This window comes from Spodoptera frugiperda, chromosome 30, assembly GCF_023101765.2.
Source record: "Spodoptera frugiperda isolate SF20-4 chromosome 30, AGI-APGP_CSIRO_Sfru_2.0, whole genome shotgun sequence".
In the NCBI taxonomy this organism is placed as follows: Eukaryota; Metazoa; Arthropoda; class Insecta; order Lepidoptera; family Noctuidae; genus Spodoptera; species Spodoptera frugiperda.
Window position 1 is genome coordinate 676,411 of NC_064241.1, and position 24,486 is coordinate 700,896.

The following is a 24,486-nucleotide window of genomic DNA, read 5'->3' on the forward strand; positions in this document are numbered from 1 at the left end:
ACAGTCCATTGTTACTTCGTTGAGTGAATGATTCGGCTCACTGAATATCCGTGCAAAATGTCATCTGCCGAGAACCTTGGATTAAATTCTTTGGTTTACGTTGGAGGCATCTCCTGTGAAAATTTAGTCTTGTGGTTCCAGTTAGGATTTCTGACTTTCCTTGCTAATAATATGTATGTTTAATAGTTCTCCTAGCTCCCGCGAATTTAGTTTTGCTTCAGTTTACTTGTCCTGTCTCTCAGTTAAGGAATACCAAACAAAAAAAGACCTTTAAAAATCAAATAAGGTCCAAAAAATATTTGAAAATAATACGACACCGTCAGAAATTATGAAAGTCTCAAATATTGTGATGTAGATATGAGACAAGGGCTCTCAAATACTGCAACTCTATTCAAATCAATAACTGTCTGCCAAACAGTATTCTGTCTGAATGAAAAATAATCTTCCGATATGTCTGAACCAAAGCTAATGAATCATGATACAAATATAAAGTTAACAATGAACCCCCTTTTCCAAATTTATCTCGAGATGATAATAATAAATAACGTTATGAAATCAAGTAAAATTATTTGTGGAGTGCCTCCGATATGGAGATGTTCTGATATGCCCGATACTGAATGAGATGCCGTCTAAGAATAGTTCTCAATGATTTTATCAATATTAGCTTTTGTCGTACGATATTACTCGATTGATGACGACCGTGTAGATGAGATCAGAGAATTCATGATACTGACAATTTAAAATCAATTAGTTTACCTTGCAGTAGAAAAAGACATAATTTACATGGTGTAAAATGGTTACCAAATAGTTAATTATATGCAAGTGATATACGACTCAAATAGAAGATAATTCAATAGAAGCAAGAAGTAGTAGGAAAAATATTCATTACTGTACTGCCACTGAGCCAATAACAGGTTCAAATTAATTATTCTCTGTAAGTAAAACACTGTCAACCAAATACTTCTGAGCAGTCCAATATACAGAAACGCCGGTCACGATGAGTAGACACGGTGGTGCGGTGCCTAATAAAGAAGAATTAACATTGTCGCGGCGCGCGGCGTCACAAACACGCTGATGTATTACATCGGGTATTAAATCGTATTGTGCTGATGCTGTTAGCTGCTGTAAATAACGTGACTTTCAGTTTTTGTGTCCTTTGATTGAATAAAATTAGAATATTTTTCTTATAATTGGAATTAGTAAAATGTAAAGCTGAAAAGCTGTCAAAGTGACCTCATACGGTGTAGACAAAAAAGAAGCAAGAAAACTCTACAAAGTATCAGAAGTAAAGAACTTGAACAATGGCGAAATCAATGAACTCTTTCTATATGCTCTATAATATGACCAAGCCAAAGAATTTAGTGCCCTTCAATTTTATTGCAAGTCCCAAACAAACAATTACAAAAACACGCCAAATTTAGACCACACGTGAAGTCTGTCAAACGCCTGAGTTAGATCTTATCTATTCCTTGCGGCACAATGCGAGCCCTGTGCCGAGATATCAAACCTCGCGGGATTACTCCACACCATTCCAACTTGCCAATCATAAACTGATGCTAAGCAATTGTGCACTCTAAAATCAAGGTGCTAAGGAATCAGTTTCGGAAGGGTATTCGATCAGACGGCAAAGTTTAACTTTGTCAAGGAAAGGATAGGTATCTCACATTGTCATTTTCCGCTTGCAAGTCGACTGTCACATGACGTTTCGGTCTTTGGAAATATTGGCTTTTGACAGTCGATTTTCAGCTTTGAATATTCAATGTTACGTTCAACTTTGGAACCGCAGATAAATCTTAAGTTTTTATTTGAGTTTTTAAAGAATGCGTAAAGTAACTTTGTTGTGATTGGCAAAATCATTGATGTTTGTTCGATTTGCTTTGGGACGATGAGGTAACAGAAATGTCCGTAAGATTTGCAGCGCCCGAGATTTTATCAGGACGTCGCAAAGGATGCCAATACTCATACTTATATACGTACCCATATCATTATGTGAGAAGGCAATGACATCAAAGGCCAGCTTTAAGAACCAGCTTTAAAACTTGAAAATTACTTGAAGAATTTAAGAGTTCCTAAAATTGGAACTACTTATTAGAATGATTTGGCTAATGGAAAACCGGGCACATAAAATGCTCGAGCACTAAATGTGGCATTAAAATCGTTTTACGTCAACCAGTGAATTTGAGTAAGTTAGCCATAATAGCAGTAGTTCTTGGCTTTCAAGTGGATGTCTGAACCATCAGATTGGTGGAGGAACGCCTCTGAAGGGGTTATTAGGAGTGAACTGTACTGAAAGTGGTTCCAAGTGGCATATTAAACGCGGCTTGCAAGTCACCTGCATTAGGCGAGACTTTTGCGGGTGGCGTATATTATGGGCGACCAGCGATTGTTAACCTTATGGATCAAGATTTTTTTTACAAACTAAATTACTATATTACGAAGAAATACAAATCTATATTACGTAGACGTAATATAGAGTTTTAACTGTAATTTAGTTATTTCCTAGAATAAGCCTATTGTATTTTATATGACTGTGGGGCAGTATGCAAGTTTACAATTCGCTTGATGAAAGGCTAGAATTAATCTCATATTTCTCATTAGTCTCTTAATTTTTTAAACTTGACATCTGAAACTAACATATATTGTCCAAACCACTTATTGCTCTTCCAGATTCATTATCCAATATCTAATTGAAATTTTCGCTACATCCTACAGCTAGCACCAAGCTCCTAAGTCGCTAGGCCCAGTAAACCGATTAGACCGGCGTCCACCGCGGGGAGACTATCGCACAATCTCACACGCGACTCTACCCCGCTACCCTTTCCCCTCACCCCTTACCCCACGGTCACGTGACGCACTTTCCAATACCTTTGTCCTGGTAATGACCCCTTGACTTGTTTAATATCAATAAAAATATTTTTGTTAGCAAAGCTGGTTAAGATTGTGGTCAGATAGCGGTCTTTGTGAAGTTTCCGAGATCTAGAGTGTTGAGTTAATGTATTGTGGCCGTGAAATTATTGTACTTATAGTTCTACGCCTTCAATAATGATGTATTGGATGGTGACGATAGTTTCTCTGACTTTGGTTAAGCTTTGGATCGCTTTCAGTACAGAATATCATCTGAGGAGCATTTTAATCACTTGCAAGATAATTGTGTACGAGTATAAGTATGTATCTATGTAACCTACCTACGGAATACGGATCTAACTTCAGAATCGCGTGTACAATTAAATGACATTTAAGGCTGACCTACTTATGCTACAAATTTATCAAACAACGAGTAACGGTATTATAAGACAAAAAGAACTTTCTAAATATTAATGAATTTCCAAAACATTTTAACCCACGTGTTTAACGAATAGATACCGGGTACGGGTGCATTCCACCAAGATATGGAGCCCATTGTCTTTGTCCAGTTCTCGAGATAGAGCGGACGGACGGCCGGACAGATTAGCGTGCGTGGGACGAACGTCGCTATATTAATATTTTTTGAATAAAATTATTTAATGACCATTTAGGGTTCCACGGTTATTTTTTATTTAAGTTTTTTTGATACAATATTAGTAAAAACTAATGGCGTAAGTAGTTTACATAGTACTTACACGGTCTGAAGTTTAACCACAACTGTTAGTTCTGAATAAGATATTTTGGTTGCGGTAAAATCTATGTTGGCATCGATTTTTTTAAGGGGGAAAATCATCCAATGACTTCTCTCATGTTAGGCGAGGCGAGAGAGAGAGTTAGACTCTTACTGACTAAAAATCACCCCGTTCCTACTCCTGCTTTTCGAGCCGGAGCCCCGGTAAACCCACTAGTACCTAGCGGCTAGGTAATCCGCAGCTCCGGATCAATGTTTGCATCGATACCAATAGAAAAATATATTGGAATTGTTTCGCTATCACCACTAGTAACAAAACCATGATGGTCTGCATCACTATCCCCATCAACAAACGAGAAAAGTATCCCCCATACCATCTCTGTAGTCTTTCGACCGTCGGCTCAAAGGATGCAGTGTACTCATACTTCAATGTACCATTAAATACGGGACCATGAACTACTTAATATCATTTGTATACCGTAGGCGGTCGTCATCAGATCATACTTTATCGGATCACTCTATAATGGACGGATTATTTATTAAATAATAATGTCCACTAATAGTTATTAGAGGCGGTTTACTGACTGGCTATGACCGCACAACATTATCATTATAATAAGAACGTTAAGCACTTATTATTATAATCCATAATCCATTGACATTGTAATATTCACGAAGTGTTCAAAGAGAATTTAAAACAGGTACTTTTAGCTATATTATGTATCTTTAAATTACACTTTAGTCAGGTATGAGTACTAAAACACCTAGGTTTATTATTTCCAATTCGTACCGTGAATCTAACTGCCTTTCTTAGAGTAATTTAATGGTTACTTAACCCAGTCCTTAGTAATTATTTTAGAAACAAAAATGTTACTAAGGAATAATTTAACTGATCATTAAATGTCTCCGAGTACAGCGGTAAGACTTTTCCAAACAAAACACGAGGAAAATCTAATAAAACTAGTGATTGTGACCATTCACATAAAATCCGGCGCCGATACTCAACACTTGATAGCTATCAACAAGAAATAATGTCACGACAATAACAAACTATTTTCGTTGTACCTACGCACTATCTCTTAATCAGCGTACAAAAAAAAATTAAAAATCAATTTTAATCAATTTTAATCTTTCAACAATTTGCGTCACACGGATTAACTTCTGGTATCGGTACCGGTATCAGTAGAGATGTGTCGATACCACAAATTGGACAGCTGTGTTCTGATTGCTCGGTCACTTCAACAAATATCTTATCGCGAGGTGTGAACATTTGATTTTTATTTACTGGTGTTACTTTGACAACCTTATAAAAATACTTACCTATTACACACGATAATAATTTTCCAAGAATTCTTTGCAAGTTTCATGTAATTGTTTCTAGTGCGTGTGAATAATATTCAGTCGATAGTTAACTATATCTGTATAGGATAAAAAGAAACTACTTACTTTAAAAAAATAAAAAGGTTATCTGAATATTTTCATTATTATTATGAAACAAAGAACAATATTTTTAAGAAGACGTTGTTTTGTCCAGTCATTTTGTAAAAACACATCAAATTAATTGATTAGTCTAAATAATTTAAATTGTTTTTCTTGCAACGGCGTTCGGTGCAAAACTGCTTACGTGACGCCATGACATCATATCATAAAAATTGTGTCAAATACTTTAAAGCTTGTGATTGGACAAAATACGAATGCTGTCACACGTTTTTAAAAAATTTTAAAACTAAACTCCTGGTAAATTCGATTTCAAAAATTAAATGTTATAGGTTTGAATACGGTTTTTTTTATTAAGGGCCTGTTTCACAATGTCTGGACAGTCCAGAAAATATTGAATTACAGACCGACCAACTTATCTGTGAAATGGAGAAAATAGGAACTACGGCCGCCATGTCAAAATGTCATTCGGTCGGTCAGTCCTCTAGTGAAGCTATTTGCTCGTTCCAAAGTGTAGATTCTTTTTCAATCAGTTTCACAATACAATTCTTGGTTACATAGTTTCGATTGCTCCTCTTTGTCACGTCATACCTATTTATAAAATCAATAACAGTAACATCTGTAATCTCGCTCTCAATATTTACATGCTTAGATAATCTGTGAAGATTTATGACGTCACGAAGTTCTGTAACAAACACATCGTCACGCTGACACACGGGTAACGTAGTGACGTCATCAATGATCTAAATCGATAAAGTAAAGAAATCGGATGAATATGATTCTGTGTGAATAAATAGGTGAATATATTATGTATCATAAGTGTAGCCTTGAGGATTGGTGATTATTGATTCTGATTTCTAATGCTTTAGATTTTCCTTCATTTATTTTAGTAATTTATTGCGAAATATTTCTCAAGACGATAAGTACTTGAGATGTGTATATTTGTAGTAATTTCGGATATTTTGCTTTGCCGTTAAAGATAGTGAATTTTAAATATTGTCTTAATTATAATACACAATGCCCAAAGGCAATGCCCAAAGGCATTGTGTATTATAATCCACAATAGTCCAAAAATTCCCAAAAGACCGCACGCAACGCACGTGTAGCGCCTCGAGTGTTTCGGGGTCCATCAGCGGCGCCAATTGCTTACCATTAGGTGATCCATCTGTCCCATATCCAGTTTATCCCATAAAAACAATTTTCCTTAGAAAGACTGAAAACTTTCCACGAAGCAACAGCGTTAAATCCACCTATCGTCATTTGACGCGTGACCCGAACTTCAAACATGAAAATTTTGTTAAGCTCAAAGTCTTCTACAAAACTTGCTACCCACATCCACCTTTATAAATAAACACATTAAACTTACGAAATGTACCTGTAACAACACGGTAACAGTACTTATATGCTAATTTCCCCGCTGCCGAACAATGAAGCCATCACTGGTTGGCCGCCATCTTGGCTGCACCGAGTCGATCGATTAACCGAGGGCCTCAATCGATCATGGCGTCCACTATCACGTGTTGGTATTCAGTAATTTATTACATTTGGCCTGAGCTTCCGGACCGAGACGTTTTACTCCTGTCAACACTCTATAAATCAATTATATTTATATTTACATGTTATTTGGGCCCGGTGCCCTGATATTGAGATATCTCACTGTCTATGTCAACAGCTTAGGGATCAATGGATCATATTGAAGATTTAGTATTAAGTTGATCTTGACATCTTTATAGCTTGCAGAGAGCTCTTGGTACATTTTTTCCGTCCAAAAAATGTTTTGGTTTTGCTTTAATTTAAAGTGAGTTTGATTTTAAAAACAGATTTATTTTCACTTTTTTTTTTTGTTCAATTTTCCTCGCAATTTTTTTTCCTTTGATCAAAATAAAGCTCTAGGTTTAAACAACATAAACCTTATAAGTACAAAGACAAATTAAAGAGTACTATTGTCCATTTTCAATAGGTATATAAATTACAAACGGCTACATAATAATGGGCACATAAACATCCCGCGGCTCTATCCGGAGGGGTCTGCCACTCACTGATAGGGGAACATAACAGACGGTGTAGCTTGTAGCACTACTCATGAATAAGTATCTATCTACTGCCATTATCTAATGTCCAATAGAGATTAGTACATTTTTTCAGGTTTATTGAGTACCGAAGTACATTTAGTATTGTATTTCTGGACTTGTACTAAAATATCCTTACTTTTTATTTTATGGGTTAAAGTTGCCTCAACAAAAATGTGTTTTATCGGTCAAAAGCTTCTTCTTATGTAGGTATGTCTAACTGTGATAGAAGCATAAAACATCAAAAATATTTCTTCAGCTTCCAAAACTTTTCTCAATACTCAATTCTTTATTGCATTCCACAAAATTCCCCAGCTGTTTGTATACTTTGCTTTGATCTGAGTCAAATCTAGCATGCTTACACTTTAACTGTCGCGTATGTCATCGGTGATCTACGTTAAACGAGGATTTGCCTTCAACAGTGTTCTTAAACAGTTGGCTTAAACCTACACTTTTATCTCCGATAGCAATTAAATTGGACATCACACACTATTCAGGCGCTCAAGAAGCGTAACATCATTTTAAGTGGAATCTCTATCGCAAATCAAAGTACCTACATATTTATCTAAATGGTAAAAAATAGTGTATTACTCATTGCTAAAAACATATTTTCACAATGACTTGAATTTATGAAGTAGTCTTTCCCTTCTGTCTCTATCTCATTAGTTTATTGATCGCAACCCATCAATTCCCAAGAAAATTGATTATTTAGTTTTTTCTTGTCTAGAATAGTGACAACAATCTAACCCCCTATTATGGTATCATGGAAGTACATTTCTTTACCTATCCTTCGTAGACTGAGAGAAAATAGTGAACATATTTAAATGAATTTTTAAAGCAGGTCTTCAAAAATTTTCGAATTTAAGGTCCACGAACTCGAAGCTAATCTAATCACCGTCAATAAACAGACGAGGGCCCGTCTTATCTGCCAAGATTTGCAACGCAAACAACTGTACAGATTTCGACAGGATTACATTCATATTTTATGACATTTTTACAACTTTATGAATATTTTATGGAACTTTGGACATGAAGCTCTTTTGTTAAAACGTCAAAACTTTATAATCTTTTGAATGTTGTATCTTAATCACCATGTTACAGCTTATTTCAAATATGTATTTAGCTTTTCTAAATATTTGAAAGAGTATAATCAAAACATACTTATTTACCCAGGCGTGAGAATATAAAATGCATTTAATCAGCAGTCACATTGGCAATAAGTATAAAAAGTTTGTTAGGATACTTGGATGCTCTTTCACACAAATATTGCATAAACAAAACCAAATAAAAATTACAATTAGGTTGCTTTTCCACCAGGGATATGCTATGTAGCTATGCTACGGAAATATTAGCTAAGCTGTAACTTATGTGACCGTTTCCACTGATACTAAGCTATGTAGCTGCGTAAGGAAGATGCGCAGCTCGAGTATGCGCTGTATCGATAGCACGCATACATAGCATGCATCTTTCAAAACGTAGCTTAGCTAAGTCGGTTTCCAGTGTTAAGCTATGTATACCAATTTTAATATGATTGGTGGAATCCAAACGCATCAACAGCAACGTAGCATAGCACATCTCTGGTGGAAAAGCACCCTGAGTCTGTAAACACATACGTGATAGTTAGATCTTGTTTTATTCGTTCGCAAAGTCACTAGCAGAACTTAGCATATCACAATCATCGATATCACATTCTATCTACATTGAACGTGAATCACCAGCCAGGCGCTAGTCTATTAGATCTATTCGATAAGATCAACACGAGTAGATAAATGGCCGCTAGCTAATAGAACTATTGATAGCCAATATAATATTGTGATAGACAAATATTTGACATCTCTATTTTAAATAACCCTTTATCTGGCGTGATCGTGATGATGAGCATAAGTATGATAGATAGCAGTTTTCCTGTTAGGTAGCTTCTTGTTAAATACTTAGAATTAGGTATATTTAGTTGGTTGTTAGAAATTAAGACGATTTATTGAACATATACTTTCCTATTTATTAACCAAAGTGTGTCTAACTGATATCATGTTAATGGATCTAGATACACACAGGAGATGAAAGAGAGAGGAGAGACACTGATTGGGTAAATGTATCAGAAAAATTTTAAACATAATTATATTTTTAAAACAGTTACCGGTGGAGTATGCTCGTTCTTCTCCATGCGAAGCTTCACTGACGGCCAGACTGACAGACTATTATTTATCTGTTGCCTTTTCAAAAGTTCCTATTTGTGGTATAGATAGAATAAATGATTTGACTTTGACTTTAAGATAATACTCGTGTAACGTCAACGTCAGAAGAAGTCATCATCATCCTTCTGTGACGTACCTATCATTACGATATCTTACGATGACACTGCTTCCTACGAAGCATGACAAATATGGTAAAGTCTTCTTGACTTGAGATATGGTAAAGGCTGATGATACATTTATCTAGTTTCATGAACTACATGGATCCATACTTGATGATGCTTCTCTTAAAGTTTTGAAGATCAGAATCTGTGTGAGCTGGATAAACCCGAGAAATGGACACTTGTATCGATATACCGATAACATGACATCGTCTGGTATTTCCCAAGATATCAATCAGTCGCGCATCGATATCAATAAAGACAAAGCTGATCTCTATTTGTGACGTAGTTATCTAAGTCTAATGAGATGTTCTACCATGGTCGCGTAACTTAGGGATCATGGTACCGAAGCTCCAGCTCAAAGCAGGAGTAGGAACGGGGTGGTTTTTAGTCAGTAAGAGTCTGACATTCTGGTTTGTCTTACTCAGGTGGGAGAAGTCATTTGATGATTATCCCCCTTTAAAAAAGGGAACTACTATGTTCTCTTCAAAGTCGTACTACCTCTACCAGAGAGGTAGCAAAGAAAATTCGAATATGCTAAATGTTACAGATATGGATAAGTTTGAGGCATATTTGTAGATTATTAATAATGATGTAGAAGAAATAAAACAGATTTAAATATACATATTTTTACAATCAATAGACAGTTTGATGAAATACTTAGTCATTTTATTTTGAATCACCCAAGAAAACTTCGAATAAAATACTCACAATTAACAGAGAGCTTGTTTTACGTAAAATTAATAAAAATGCTGAAATCCTGAAATGAAAATAACGTAAATTTGTCAACTTTCTGCACGTGGAACATTATAATATTTATGTATGTTATAAAGTTACGTAAAACGTCTAACATTTGTTGTCAACTTTAGATGAATTATCAACATTTAGGCTACCTTAATACTCACAAAACACAAATATTTATCTTTATAACTTTCAGATACCAATTATATATTGCAGTAGATATTTATATTTTGTTTGTTTATTGCTTGTCCGTAGCGATTATCTTTATAGCCGCACTCGAGAGTATTATATTTTGAGGCCATAAAGCAAATCTTTACTTAGGTATTTATCGAGTCAACATTTCGATATTTATATTGTAAGCAATATAGTGTGAATATTATATACTTTAAATAAATAATACATGCATAATACAATATCAGTTGAAGAAAACTACAAAACCTAGGTAATAAGCCCATTAAAAATTAGTTTGGTTACATTTATGTATCTGGTAATAGATACAAGCAACACTCCAAATAAACGGTATTAACCTATTACAAAAATAGGATAGTAGACAGAGAATGAAAATTAAAAATCTAATTAGTCCGTCAGTTAGATAATTAAAAAATATTAGACACATATATTTTTTTATTTTGTCATATAACTTCACAATAAGATAAAACGGAGTCCAGCTTCGGAGTCGTTACGACACGTTACCCTATAAAATGTAGTAAATCAATATTTCAAATTAATGTATGTAAGAAAAAAATATGTTTAGAAATAATCTAACAGACAACATTTAAAAAAAAATTAGATAATACCTATATTTATCTAATAATTCATTGTAATAAAACTTCATACAAATTATTTCTTTAACTATGGCCGAAAATTCTTGAAGCAAACCACGAACGCAGTGTTTAACGTGTTAGATATGACGCGGAAAAATCTGTTCTAAACAAAAAAAAATCTAGAAAGATCTAAATCTATGCTAAGCAACTACTGACAATGAGGGGAAGGCTAAACTTTACTACAAAAACAAGTGACGTTGATTTCTGAAGACAAATGCATCATTATCTGTTAAGATAGCGCCGTCGTCTCGTACCTAAGTACTTATATAATGTGATCACATCTCGTGACGTCACCGTAGGTACTCTGATAAATATAGATTTATTTGACAAAAACATGTGTTTTTTGTTATGTACTTAGTACTAACATAGGTTTAGCATTAGCTACAGAGTTACCTAGATGTTTATCGCAGTTGGGATAAAAATGGCTTGATGTGATTCCTATTTCAAAGAAAAGTTTGGAAACGAAGTACTTAGTGATTTTATAGATTTTTATAGACTTTTATGTTTTGCTATAGATAAAAATCCAAGTTGGTTTGTACTCGTAATACCAGTAAAAGATGACCGCAGATAACTTAAAATACATTTGCGAAGGCTAGATAGTAATCTGCTAAGCAAACATGTTTAAAAGGATTTACTAAAAAATCTAGAAATCAAAATCTTTTCGCGATAACAATTTGTAAATGTTGCGTTTCGATAAATATAACGTTTGGTGACGATAGTTATCTATAGCCCGAGATATATCGATTCATACGAGTATCTGCCGTCGCACTGAAGTACCTAACATTGACTTTACAAGCGAATCATCTTTAGATTTCGTTCTGATCAAATCAACAAAGTAAATCGGAACACGTTTGAAGTGTATTTCTCCTGTGTCATCGTGTCGCATTGGGAACCTATATTTCTATAAAAACATACTTATTGCTGCTAACTTTAAAGACTCAAATTGATAGTATTTTGAAACATCATAATTTATTTTATGAACTTTTTCCATCATTGGCCAGAACTAAGAACGATGAAAGACAAAATGGAAATCTGTAATATAAAAATAAGTCGGGTTTTCCTTCCTGACGCTATAACTCCAGAACGAACGAACCGATTTTCACGGACATGCGTTCGTTGGAAAGGTCACGGGCTCCATGAGGTTTATAGCAAGAAAAAAAAAGAAGGAAAACAGGGAAAATCATTGGTGGCGAAACGGAGTTCGTCGAGTTTGCTAGTGCGTTTATAAAAGTATTGGTGCTTTTTAGAGCCTCTCTCCTACCTGGGTTCCCTCTATCTGGCAGAATTTTAATGCTCCGAAATTTGTTTGGCATAACACACCTGGCAGAATCTTATTTGAACGAATATACATATGCCATAAAAATTGTCTATTATATAAAAATAAGTCGGGTTTTCCTTCCTGACGCTATAACTCCAGAACGCACGAACCGATTTCCACAGTTTTGCATTCGTTGGGAAGATCTCGGGCTTCGCAAGGTTTATAGCAAAGAAAATTCGAAAAAACTTCAAGAGAAAAGTAAGAAAACGGGAAAACCATTGGTGGCAAAACGGAGTTTGCCAGGTTTGCTAGTTTAATATAATTATTGTTTTGCCGAATGTTTATATGTCCGAATTTACAAAGGCATACTTTTAAGATGGTAGAATTTTATTTGGCATAATTACGTTTGGCAAAGCTTAATTTTGCATAATTTTGTTTCACATAACGTTTATTTAGAGCGACGATTGTTTGGCATAATTTCACTTGGCATATTAAGAAGATGGTAGAATAAAAGTTAGTGAAGTGACAGAACCGAATCGCTGCAAAACCGACTGCACGTAGTCTTGTCTGCCCTACCCCTAGAGTGCAATTTAAAATCGCGTAGGCGCGGAGTGGCGAGGCGGCCCGCGGGCTGAGGAGCAGGCGGCTATGAGCGAGCCGCCGCTGCTGAGGCTGGCCGGCGAAGCCGGCCAACAAGCCGAAGCTGCGGTGGTGAGCGAAAGCCGTCTGCGACGATTAGCACGCGTGGGGCCGCCGGAGCCCCGCAGCGCCGGAGCCGTGACGGAAACCATGCTTGCTTGCATGCTGTTTGCTTGCTGCATGCTTGCTTGCATGCTGCATGCTTGCGTGATTGATGAGTCTTTCAATTAAAAAGTATGCCAAAAGACGATTCTAACTGTGAACATTCTGAGATATGACGGTTCTACTTTTTAATTATTATGGTTATGAAATTTATGCCAAAAGACGATTCTGGCAGTGAACTTTCTGCAATATGATGGTTCTACCTTTCAATTATTATGCGTATCAATTTATGCCTAAAGATGATTCTGACTTACAAAATTATGCGTTTTAATGTATTGCAAATGATGGTATACCAAATGATTTTCTGCGAAATGAAGTTTCTGCCATGCGTTGTTATGCAAAATAAAATTATGACCAAAAAAATTCTACTAATAAAGGTAGACCCCCCTACCTACTACTACTACTACTCTCTACCTACCTGAAGAATTGTATCACTGTATGAAACTTAAAGATTATTGAAGATATAAGTTTTCTGTGAGGCCAATAGCTGTGTATGTATCGGATAACCGTGTTTACGGCTCGAAGAGCAGAAGTAGGAACGGGGTGGTTTCCAGTCAGAAAAAGTCTGAAACTCCAGGGAGAAACTAATGGATAGTTTTCCCCCTCAAAAAAAAAAAGATGTATTCTGTGTAGATCTCAAAACAAAATAATAGTTATTATCAATCTCGTTCATAAATCTTACGATACATGGTACGAGCACATTTGATTGTTTACAATCAATGGTTTATCATTGTCAATGCTAGCACGAGGCTGAAGGAAACATTTCTAATTCTCTTTATCTCAAGATAGCGCAGATTTGTGATAACTGATAACGGAATCTTACGTGATGGGTATTGGTACACGTAGTATATATTGACATCTCGAGTAAATTGTTGAGATGTGAGGGAGAATTGTTTTCATTTTGGGGTATAATCAGCTGTTTTATATTTTAGGTAACGAGTCAATAGATAGATGTTTTCTCTGATCTCCGTTTAATATTAAATAATGAATTGGAATTTGATGTAAGATTGATTTAACCCCTGGCATTCTGCCGGAACGTAGTTCTACACGAGACGTCATGTATTTTTTATTCTCATCAAGTATATTAAGTATATATGTATTATGTAAATAGTCAAGAGGTCAAGGGTTGCTATTGCTATTTTTACCGCATCCAACTGATATCACACTAATATCATAAATGTGAACGTTTGTTTGGATGTTTGGAACATTGGCCGTCGATTGATGAAATTAGGTACCTATACGGAGAGGATATAATATGAGCTGACTTGTGTGATAGAAGTTTAACCCAGAATTTAACGCGGGCGAAGCCGTTTGCAGAAGAAAAAATATCATAGTTATTTTCAATTTCAGTTTTTCATTAACTAACCCTCAAAGGTTCATTACTTCAAATCTTCTATCTTCAGAACTTAACGTAAGATTCTATAGCAAGCAAACCTAACCTCCACAAGCTTGTTGTGTATTTATTTGCTAAATAACTAAATAAATACTACTTATAGTAGATAAGCCCTCCTCCCGGCGCCCGGCGGGAGGACTCGCGTCACTCCGCACGATTGATCACCTCCCGCGGGACGTGTAGCTACTACCCCTCAACACTTTTTTCCCTATTTTCTCTATTTTTTTTTTTTTTCTACGAAAGGACATCCGGAAGTACGTTCATGTGAGACAGTATTTTTATTTCGAGTTTAGTATTGTTTTTTTTTGGTTGTAAAAAGATTTTTATCATATTTTGAAGTCTGTCAGATTTAAGACATTGTAGAAGTGGAAAGGAAATATTTTATTTAAAAACTTTATGTTTCCCCGAGGAATAGACGATTAATTAATTTTAAAAACATGTTTTACCAACATTATATTTGAGCATTTTGTTTTTTTTTTAAATGACCAATAATCGTATTATTTTACGCAACAAAAACTTATTTTCGTATCAAAAGATTATGATATTCCGTAATTGACAAAGTTTCCCTCCTTCTTGTCACTATACTTAATTTTTTTTATATTAATACTATTTTAATGTATAATATAATATAAGTAGATGATTCACAAATATTCATATCACTAACAAATACATAACAACATGTTAAAAAAAGTATACCCAATATACCTATACGAACAAACTGATACCGAAAAAAAAAATCAAAACAAAAATCTCAAATGTCTGACGACACATCAATTTTCATTTTTTAATTCATTAAAAACCCGACAGTATCTGAAGTATGAAGCCATCATCCCTAAAAAAATTAAAAGGTACATTTACCGTGCGCGTTGATGTCTAAAATTGCGGCGGTCTTAAGCAAATTTGGCGAACAAATATTATTAGGGATTTTCGACGGAACCCTTCGGATTAGGGAGTGACACCCCTGGATTTATTAGCGATGCATCCTGAGTGGATGTGTTGAAAACGTGGATTGTGTAATTTTTTATAATGTAAGTTAAGTACTTAGAAAGCACTTCAAGTTTTATGCGTAGGTGCTACGCTATTTAGATAAAGTACCCTAAGTTTGATTTTTTTTACATGTGAATTTAAAATCCTATTGAATTCTCATATAGACAGTTTTATTTTATCACAACAACAGTGCCGCCAGTGGCCACTGCTGACCAAAGACCTCTTCTCGCACAGAGAAGCTTTGAGCACTGATCACCACACATAAATCATAAGTCCAGGTTTCCTCACGATGTTTTCCTTCACTGTTTGTCTGTGGTGTCTAAATAATCTTAGAAAGTACATATAACTCGTAAAAGATACATTGGTACTTTGCCGTTGGTAGTTTGATTATTTAAATCCTGATAAACTTTATATGCATCTCTACAAATTAATATCTAGGTATTTCTCTAACTCAAATATCAACCTCCTTAACACTAATACATAAGGCTCAATATCCTCTAATCGCGTATGATACGTACATATTTTATTTTACCCAAATCTCCCGAATAAGCCAAACAATTATTCGTTCCGAGACCCTCATGGTACGTTAATAATTCCGGACTAGTAACGTGCATTATGTCGAGCGACGGCCCTATGACTGATCACCGACAACCCTGCCGGGCTACCGGCGAAAAAAATTGCCATAAGTAATATATACGATGAGAATCGCCAGAATTTTTTCGTTGAAAGCTTTCAAAATTTTTCGGTGAGAGATTATTTTGATATGGCTGTTTTAGAGCTTCTTTAATAAGAAAAAAAAGTATATATTTTGGAAACTGCAGTTTTCCAGTGATTTTGATTAACTTTTTTTCTATCTCCATGGAAACTCTCATGGACTTCCCACGTCATGGGGACGATGACCAATTAATTACCTACTGAACAGTTTGGTACATTTTGCTGCATAGGTATAATCTAAGATTTTTTTAATGCACGTTAATAATACTACCAGCGTCAAAAGATATTATACGTAATGCCGATGTCAACAATTTCTCTCTATGTATGAAGATGCCTTAACAAATACAAACATCTTAAGAGAGAGAGTCAAACTTGAAGCTTTCAGTAAAATTAAGACTATACAAACATTCGTTCCAAAAAAAGACGTCAACCGGCAATAGGATCCGGAGCTGCGGACTGTCTAGCGAGTTTACCAGGGCTCCGGCTCGAAAAGCAAGAGTAGGAACGGGGTGGTTTTTAGTCAGTAAGAGTCTGATACCCTCACTCGCCTCGCACAGGACATTGGATGATTTTCGCTTCTTAAAAAAGGCCATAAATGTATGAAGAATACCACTATTCTTCATACACAATATGCTTATAATACATACTTTAAAAATTAACGATATAGAGAATGAAACTTCAATATTAAACCCTTCAAAATGATGCTAGATCATTTTAATATCCGAATATTACTTTATTTAACCAATAATAAAAAAATTAAACGATATCCATCATTGATAACTGTTAACTGACACTATGTGTATATTTAGGATAAGCAGTGTACAATGTACATAAACGTCCTATCTCTGTACATGAATACATGGAACAAACCGTTCCTAATTATAAAACCTCTCAATCATTCCAACGACAGCCGATTGCTAAAAGGAGTGCGCCATAAACACAGACGATTATATTTTTAATAAAAGCATAACTATAACAAGATAACAGCGTCCCCACGTGAACAACAGAGTAAATATTGTAACGCCGATACACTTGATCCCGTAATCCTGCAGCTCCTGTAATGTGCCCTTATCAAGTTATCACCAACCCACGTAATTATTTGGTGACGAAATTTTTAATAAATGTATGTAGTTGTACCGGCAAAGGGAGCATTTTATCTTATACAAATACATTTGTGTGTCGATGTTTCTGAAATTCTGACATCTCTTTGTCTCTTCCCTGTCTACCCACACTTTTATTGTAAGCTTTTGAATTTGCATGTGCAATTGTGCATGCATGTAATCGATCAGTGGTATCAACAGTAGCATTATATGGTAGTCCGCCAACGCAGCTTGTAAGAAACAAACGTATCTACTGAAACCCACTTCATTAGTTCCAAGTGACGTGAAACTTATCAAACTCACCCACAATCTAACCGCAGTAACGGAAGTGCAATGCATCATGCCATCCAGCGGTATCATGTCGTATGATCATAATAATTCCAACGAATCCTTAACAGCCTTATTTATATTCCCTCGCCTACTTTATATGTATGATTTAATTAACCACTCGCATCTCCTGTCAACTCTCCGCGACGAATTGAAACGTCAGCTGCGTATTTTTTTCCATGTAATACACACCCATTTTTCGGTAAAGAATTTAAGCAAACATGGCCGTGTAAAAGCAGAAAAAAAAGTTTATTCGTGAACGCATCTGCCGCATTGTCCAATTTTCGACCAATGGCATCGTCTCCCGCTCCCCTAGCTGTCAGTTGACTGTCAATTGTTTGAAATTCGAATGTTATTTTTTTCTCGTGGTAGGGCGTTGACGCGCCGGTACACAGCCAGTCGTGTAGTACAATTGAATTGATTGAATTATGGTTAATTTGGGCCGCGGCGTATCGTAATGGATTGCCACCCGCATTGTGTCCGGTAAATAAAGGGTCAGATAAATACATACGTTGTGTTGTTACATCTCCCAGGGAAAATACAAAAAAAAAGAAAGTTTGAACAACATTCCAAATGACTAATTATGAAATGAACAACCAAACGTTTTCTAAACAGTGAACTGTATAATAAAACTTTAATGCAGTTTTCGCATCGTACTGTATTGAAAATCTTTATAAACACATGAAGCAATATTTTGACAACCTCTGATAATTTCGAAACTAAGAAATGGTCTCACTACAACAGCAAACTGCACTAAATTGCGCAATTCAAAATAAAAAAAAAATTGATCACAAACATTGACTCGTCTAACTACAAGTTGAAATCATTCCATTATTTGAAATCTAAGCACTACCCCGTTGCGCTAACCCGATTCTCATTGGACAAAAAAACGCAAACACGGCATAGTCGTACGCAAGCACGACCGAGCAAACATTTGCTTGCGATCGCGTAATGGATTAGCGCTGTCGCATCGCCCGGTATACTATTACCACGGCCGCTGGACAAACAACCACTGTCGGTGCCTTTGTGGCCCGCTTTACGCTGACGAGTAGGCGGCTTTACGTTGCATTTCTATTTTTAAAAGATCAGAAGGCTAAGGAAATTTTCTCTCTGTTTTGAATTGAGCGAAAACTCTCCCTTTGAGTAAAATATTTTTATCAAACAAAAAACTGGGCCCAGAAGCGACTTAATAGGGCAAAATAAATCTATTTATGAATGAGTCTATCGAGTTAAATAAGTACGTACTGAAATCAATAAGAAAGAATAAATAGATAGATGCAAGTAGCGAAGCAGTTTACATTCACATTGTGAGCCTTCGCAACAAATTTACTTGATAGAAGTGTCTGCACAATGAAGCGTAAGTATACACACGACAGTAACCTCGTCTCCTCATCTCATAGACAATGCGAGGTTTGGTTCCCTGTCAATATTATCGTGGGCTACGTGCACGCACGTACTTCTGGCTCATTGTCTTATACGATACGAACATTTCTGATTACTATTGAATTGTGTCCACTGAAATTCTCCGACATCTTTAATTGATTTTGTCTGGACTTTATAAGAGACTATGACCTCTGAGTTTGTTTCGGCATTTCTTCTCAGAGTAGTCCGATAGGAAATACCGGCCTCATCTAGTTATTTAAGAGATTGACGTGTAAAAGAGATACATTGTAACCTATTTGCAATTGCATGCATTTATAATGACTTAAATGACTCACGTTCTAAAACGACATTAAAATTATTACAATTCCTTTATCTGATTTGCCAAACAACATTTGAAAAAACCTTAATAACGCAGACCTAAGTTTTCATAAAACTGATAAACTTACTAAATATCTATATAGAAACGCTGTCTTTGTTCTTGTATAGACCAAAGACCAAAGCGTTTATCGACCACTTGACAACTCCCACAAGCATACAATGCAAACCGCGGTTAATTACGATACAACAGATATCGTGAAACAACGGAAACGAGCGCATCTGTCCAGTTTGCTAGCGGCCGGAGCGTTGCGCAAACATACGGACAGACAAACACCCGGCTCTGTTTGATCTGCCAACGGGTTGCTGAGATGGGCAGGCCAGGGACCGAGCTCTGGCTACCATAGCGGCAGGTGTAGATCTATTTGGTGATCAATATCTATGAATACGTGCCTCCAATGCTTTGGCTTGCAACGAAATGTTGTTTGGCGAAGACAATGTCAACTTTGTTTAACATTTCTCCGTTATATTCTAAGATATGTTTAGGAATATGCTTTAGATGGTCATAAGAAAAATCTTCTACTACTAGCATAATAATATTTCAGGTATTTATTTAGTCTGTAACTACTATGTGAGTTTACAACTAATAGTTGATCATGTCAGGCTTCAAAATAAATAACAACTCTTTCTTCTCATACCCAATTAATATTTCCTACTGTTTAATTCCCGACAACATCAATTCCAAACCTATCGCCAGCAAATATATTAATTTCTCCCCTTCCAACTTTGTTAATAAAGAAACAAGTGTCGAAAGGATTATCTGGACAAATGGACGGACTGACGAGAAGGGTATTAGTAGATATCGTGTCATTAGCTGTGCGAGTGTCCGCCTGCTGATGAAGCTTTCATTTGTTATCTTTGTATTTGTAACTTATTTATCGCTCATCTCGTTTCTATATTGTTTTGTCCATTAAGTTTGAAGGTACTTATTTCATTTTCTGGGTCAAATTAAAGTATTATTTATCTTTACTTCAAGTAACATAAATTCAATTTTATTACTCACACGCCAAACATTACCAACAGCGTCTATCATATTTATAAAAATAATGATCCCAAAACCTTGCACATCTTTGTTTAATTAGACCACAAACATTTCACAATTAATTAGCTCCAAGGAATTCGACAAGCACATCGCAAGGCCAATTCTACGAAATCAAAATATTAAAAACAAACCAGACAAATATGAACAGTGCCAATATTTGCGCGAGGTTTAATCCAAACATAATTCTGTACGTGGCTTCGTAGCTGTCTCAGACGTGGTGGGACATAGGATGCTGTCCACCACGAATACCAAACAGACGCGGACGTGTGTACTACAAACAAAGGTATAATAATATAATAACCGCACTGAATATGTTTACCTAAGAACAATGTACGTCGAATCCAAGATTTACCGTGAAACAAGTATGGGCCACTCTTGCACAGCGGGGTGTCGTCTTTAGGCTAATATTGAAATATCTTTTATCTCACTTCTTCTTTTTTTTCTTCAAATGAATTAGAAAAAAGTGACACCTGTCATAAATGGACCCGAGAGGCTCCCACGGACTTTCTTTAGTTTGTACGTTTTAAAAAGATTATCCGTGCCAATGAGATGTTTGGGTAAACAAACCTGTGTGCACAACAAAAACTCATAAACTTCAATAGCCCGGAAAAGGAAGAATGCCAATGTTTACTCAAAATACTTATTCTGAACAATAGGATATTAATCTATGGTATTGCAAGTCAGCGCAAACGTTCTACCTGTATATAAAATGAATATCTATCTATAGACATTTTAGCCTAAGACAATATTGAACGAGTGACTCCTTAAAATATCCGTTTTGTCCTAAATTAAACTTTATTTCTTTTGTTTCAGCTCCCAAATTGATGATTCCTCCGACGGAATTCGTCAGTCAAGGCGGCATCGGCAGTCCACAGGAAGGTCTGCGAACACCCACTGGCAGCCAAATGCTGGCCAACCCTCTCCTCAACCTGAACAACACCGGCCGAACCAACTTCACCAACAAACAGCTCACAGAACTTGAGAAAGAGTTCCACTTCAACAAGTATCTGACGAGGGCGAGGAGAATAGAGATAGCCTCCGCCTTACAGCTCAATGAGACTCAGGTCAAGATATGGTTCCAAAATCGACGAATGAAGCAAAAGAAGCGGATTAAAGAAGGGCTGATAGTTGCCCCCGAAGTCGCCCCCACCTCGACCTCCCAACCCAGTGTCGTAGGCTCCAGTGAGAACAGCCGCGAATCTAGCTAAATCCATTGTTTTCAAAGACGATTATTCGAGTGAACTGTTGGTCTTATTGATACGCAAAATCATAACGTTTTTATCATTTTCAAAATGTTGACTAGTACAGAATAGATTATGCTCTTTTGTGTGGTTTGGTGTCTTGATTTTTATTGTGTTCATTTTATTTACGAATCCATGTTTAGTAGCTAGATCATATTATTACAATAGTTGTAATATTACTCTGGGAAAACACCACATCTGTGTCAACTCTCTGAAAGCTTTTACAAAATAAAAAATACGTGTTGATACATAAGTTTCGTACCTAACGTTCAAAGTTCGAATGAGAGTGCAAACAAACACGATGACAATTTATACATATATCTGCTTATCCTGAGACAGGATAACACCAGATCAAAAATATAATAACTGCTGCAAATAATATAATTTCATTATCCAATGAAAATTAGATAGAGCGTAGATTGTTTTTAATGAAACATTTGTCTTTGAAAATAAAACTTATATCAGAAGAGATTATTGTAATGTTATTGTAAAAGATATAAAGGCTCAATTAACCTGACTAGTGTAAACCAACGGATGTGTCAACGTAATGAATTTTCTTAGAATTTAAATGTAAATTTCAAATCATAAGCTAGGTGTTACTTGTAAGTTCAGCCGCTGTTCTACTAAAATGCTTTTAGGATCGTCCATTAGGAGATACATATTTAAGAACAATATCATTAGGATTTGTATTTTTTTATTTATTTTTAATGATCCTTATTACTTCTAAACCAAAGCTTGTTTTTGTTTAATTTATTTTACAAAATCAGTAACATGTCTGAATGAATGTTCTGTTTCTGCATTAATATTGTACTTTCATGAAATCTTTTGCCTTTGATTTTATTTTGTACGTCTTCTTTTATATTGCTGACATTCGTATTAAATGTTTAAAACATTCATTTGTAATGTAATTGACTGTGATTTCAATACCTTTCTGCATTGTCCGATACATATTTCCATCTGCATTTAAACTCCAGTTCTCTTGTATGGACTGTTTCATCACTATGATGGGCTACACTCAATATATTTATTAAATTCCTGCTTTCTGCTTTACATAAGTGTGAAATTCCTTTAAAATTATTTGTTAAGATAAGACTTTCTTTGATTGGACATTATCTATCTTCGTTACTAACATTTGCAGTTTTGTCTACATTGAATAAGTTTTTCAATAGTACGTTGACGATACTAGTCTTTAATTTTGTAACTATATTGTGTACAAATAGTATAATGTATATACCAGTGGTGTGTTAGGTCAGTCTGAGTGTAAATTATGTATTAAGATAGTGTCTACTACTTTTATCATTAAATTAATTGTACCTATTTTCATATCTGAAGTTTTATTACCCCCACTGATTCTGAATTTGATCTAGTTCAATTTATCTCTTCAAAAAATAAAACCTCAAGAACTAGAAAAAACGTTCCTGACAGACAGACTATCACTCCTTTTACTCCCCAAAGACAAAATGTGGGAGAGCCATGCTTCGGCACCAATGGGCTGGCTTAACCGGAGTAATACCACGGCCTCACAAAAAGTAAGGTTACCGGAGGCCCTAATCTTCCCAATCCTCGATGTCCTAACAATCTCTAAATTCCTAACCTCCATAAAGCCGGCAGCGCACTAGTAACGCCTTTAGAGTTTCGGATGTCCATGGGCGGCAGCGATGCTATGCTATGAGCTATGATCTCATAGCTCATAGCATAGCAAAATTATAATTTTGAAAACTATCTGAAATATTTTTCAAATTGGAGTAGTACTACAGATTTAAATAGTTTACGAATTTGAGCATAGATTGTCTGGAGTAGGAAAGGGAAATTGGCTTAATATGAAATAAAATGTAGTCTAAAATACATTTACAAAAAATTATAAATCCTGACAGGTCACAATATAAGCCACAATTAAAGATAATAGGAGATACAGGAGAGTGCTGAAACGCAGATCTACGCGAGACACAATGTATTTTCTATTGTTGTCTTATGTACCTGCATACGCTATGTCAAAGTGATTTATTTCTGGTACAAACAAATAAAGTATCCAAAGGTCTAAAATTTACCTAAAATCATTCGTCATCTTTAAATATTTACTTTGATATAACATAACATTAATTGAATACCTAAAGTAGAAGGCAGACAGAGCATACAAGGCAACACCCTGAATATCTAACTATGAGAAGTAACATTGGACTATTCAATGATCGAAAATCTATGAAACATGAAGATTGGAATAATAACTGGCATAATATGGTAAAATGTATCCATAATTGAAAGAAAGAAAAAACATTTATTTCGCGCACGACAATAAGAAGTATTATAGGCACATGTTCATGTTTCAAATAAAGCAAGCAAGCAAGACAGAGCCTTACGCTAGTATTCTACTGGCCCCTTCTATAATTGGGTAAAAAGAGAATGATTAAGAAAATACATAGACTCAGACAGCATCTTTTAACTCAACTGTCCATAGGCAGTAACGGTGGTGGATGATTGTCTGTTGTCTCTATTTTAAATCGAAAGATAGATTATAGAGTTGCAGTATGGGGTGTGCGAGCCTGTGGTCCTAATAAAATAAACCATCTACGATTTCCAAGAATGTTTTCAAGCATGCAGAGTAGGCAGGGCAAATGCTTTCTAAAGAGTTAAAGAGGAATACAATGCATTTGTTCAGAAATAGTTCAATTCCGGCAATAATGGTTTAATTCCGCAAGTGCGAGTTCCGGGCAAGGCGTCTCCGGTTCGATTCTCGGGTCTGGCTCAGTATTGCTGGGAGTTTTTGGTTTTTCGAAATTTTCTTAGTAGTACCACAAAGTCTGGCATTGTGCCCAGTATATGGGAATAGACTCACCCCCTATTACATA

General features: G+C 35.6%; 1 protein-coding gene across 1 annotated transcript in view; it reads left to right on the forward strand.

Moving 5' to 3' along the window:
• The window catches only part of LOC118269819 (homeotic protein labial-like), a 30,074-nt gene extending 7,111 nt beyond the window's left edge, over positions 1-22,963 (forward strand). The window contains exon 2 of the mRNA XM_035585141.2: positions 21,213-22,963. Coding sequence (XP_035441034.1) covers positions 21,213-21,607 — 395 coding nt within the window. The 3' untranslated portion in view covers positions 21,608-22,963. The remainder of the gene's footprint in view (positions 1-21,212) is intronic.
• The last annotated feature ends 1,523 nt before the right edge of the window (positions 22,964-24,486 follow it).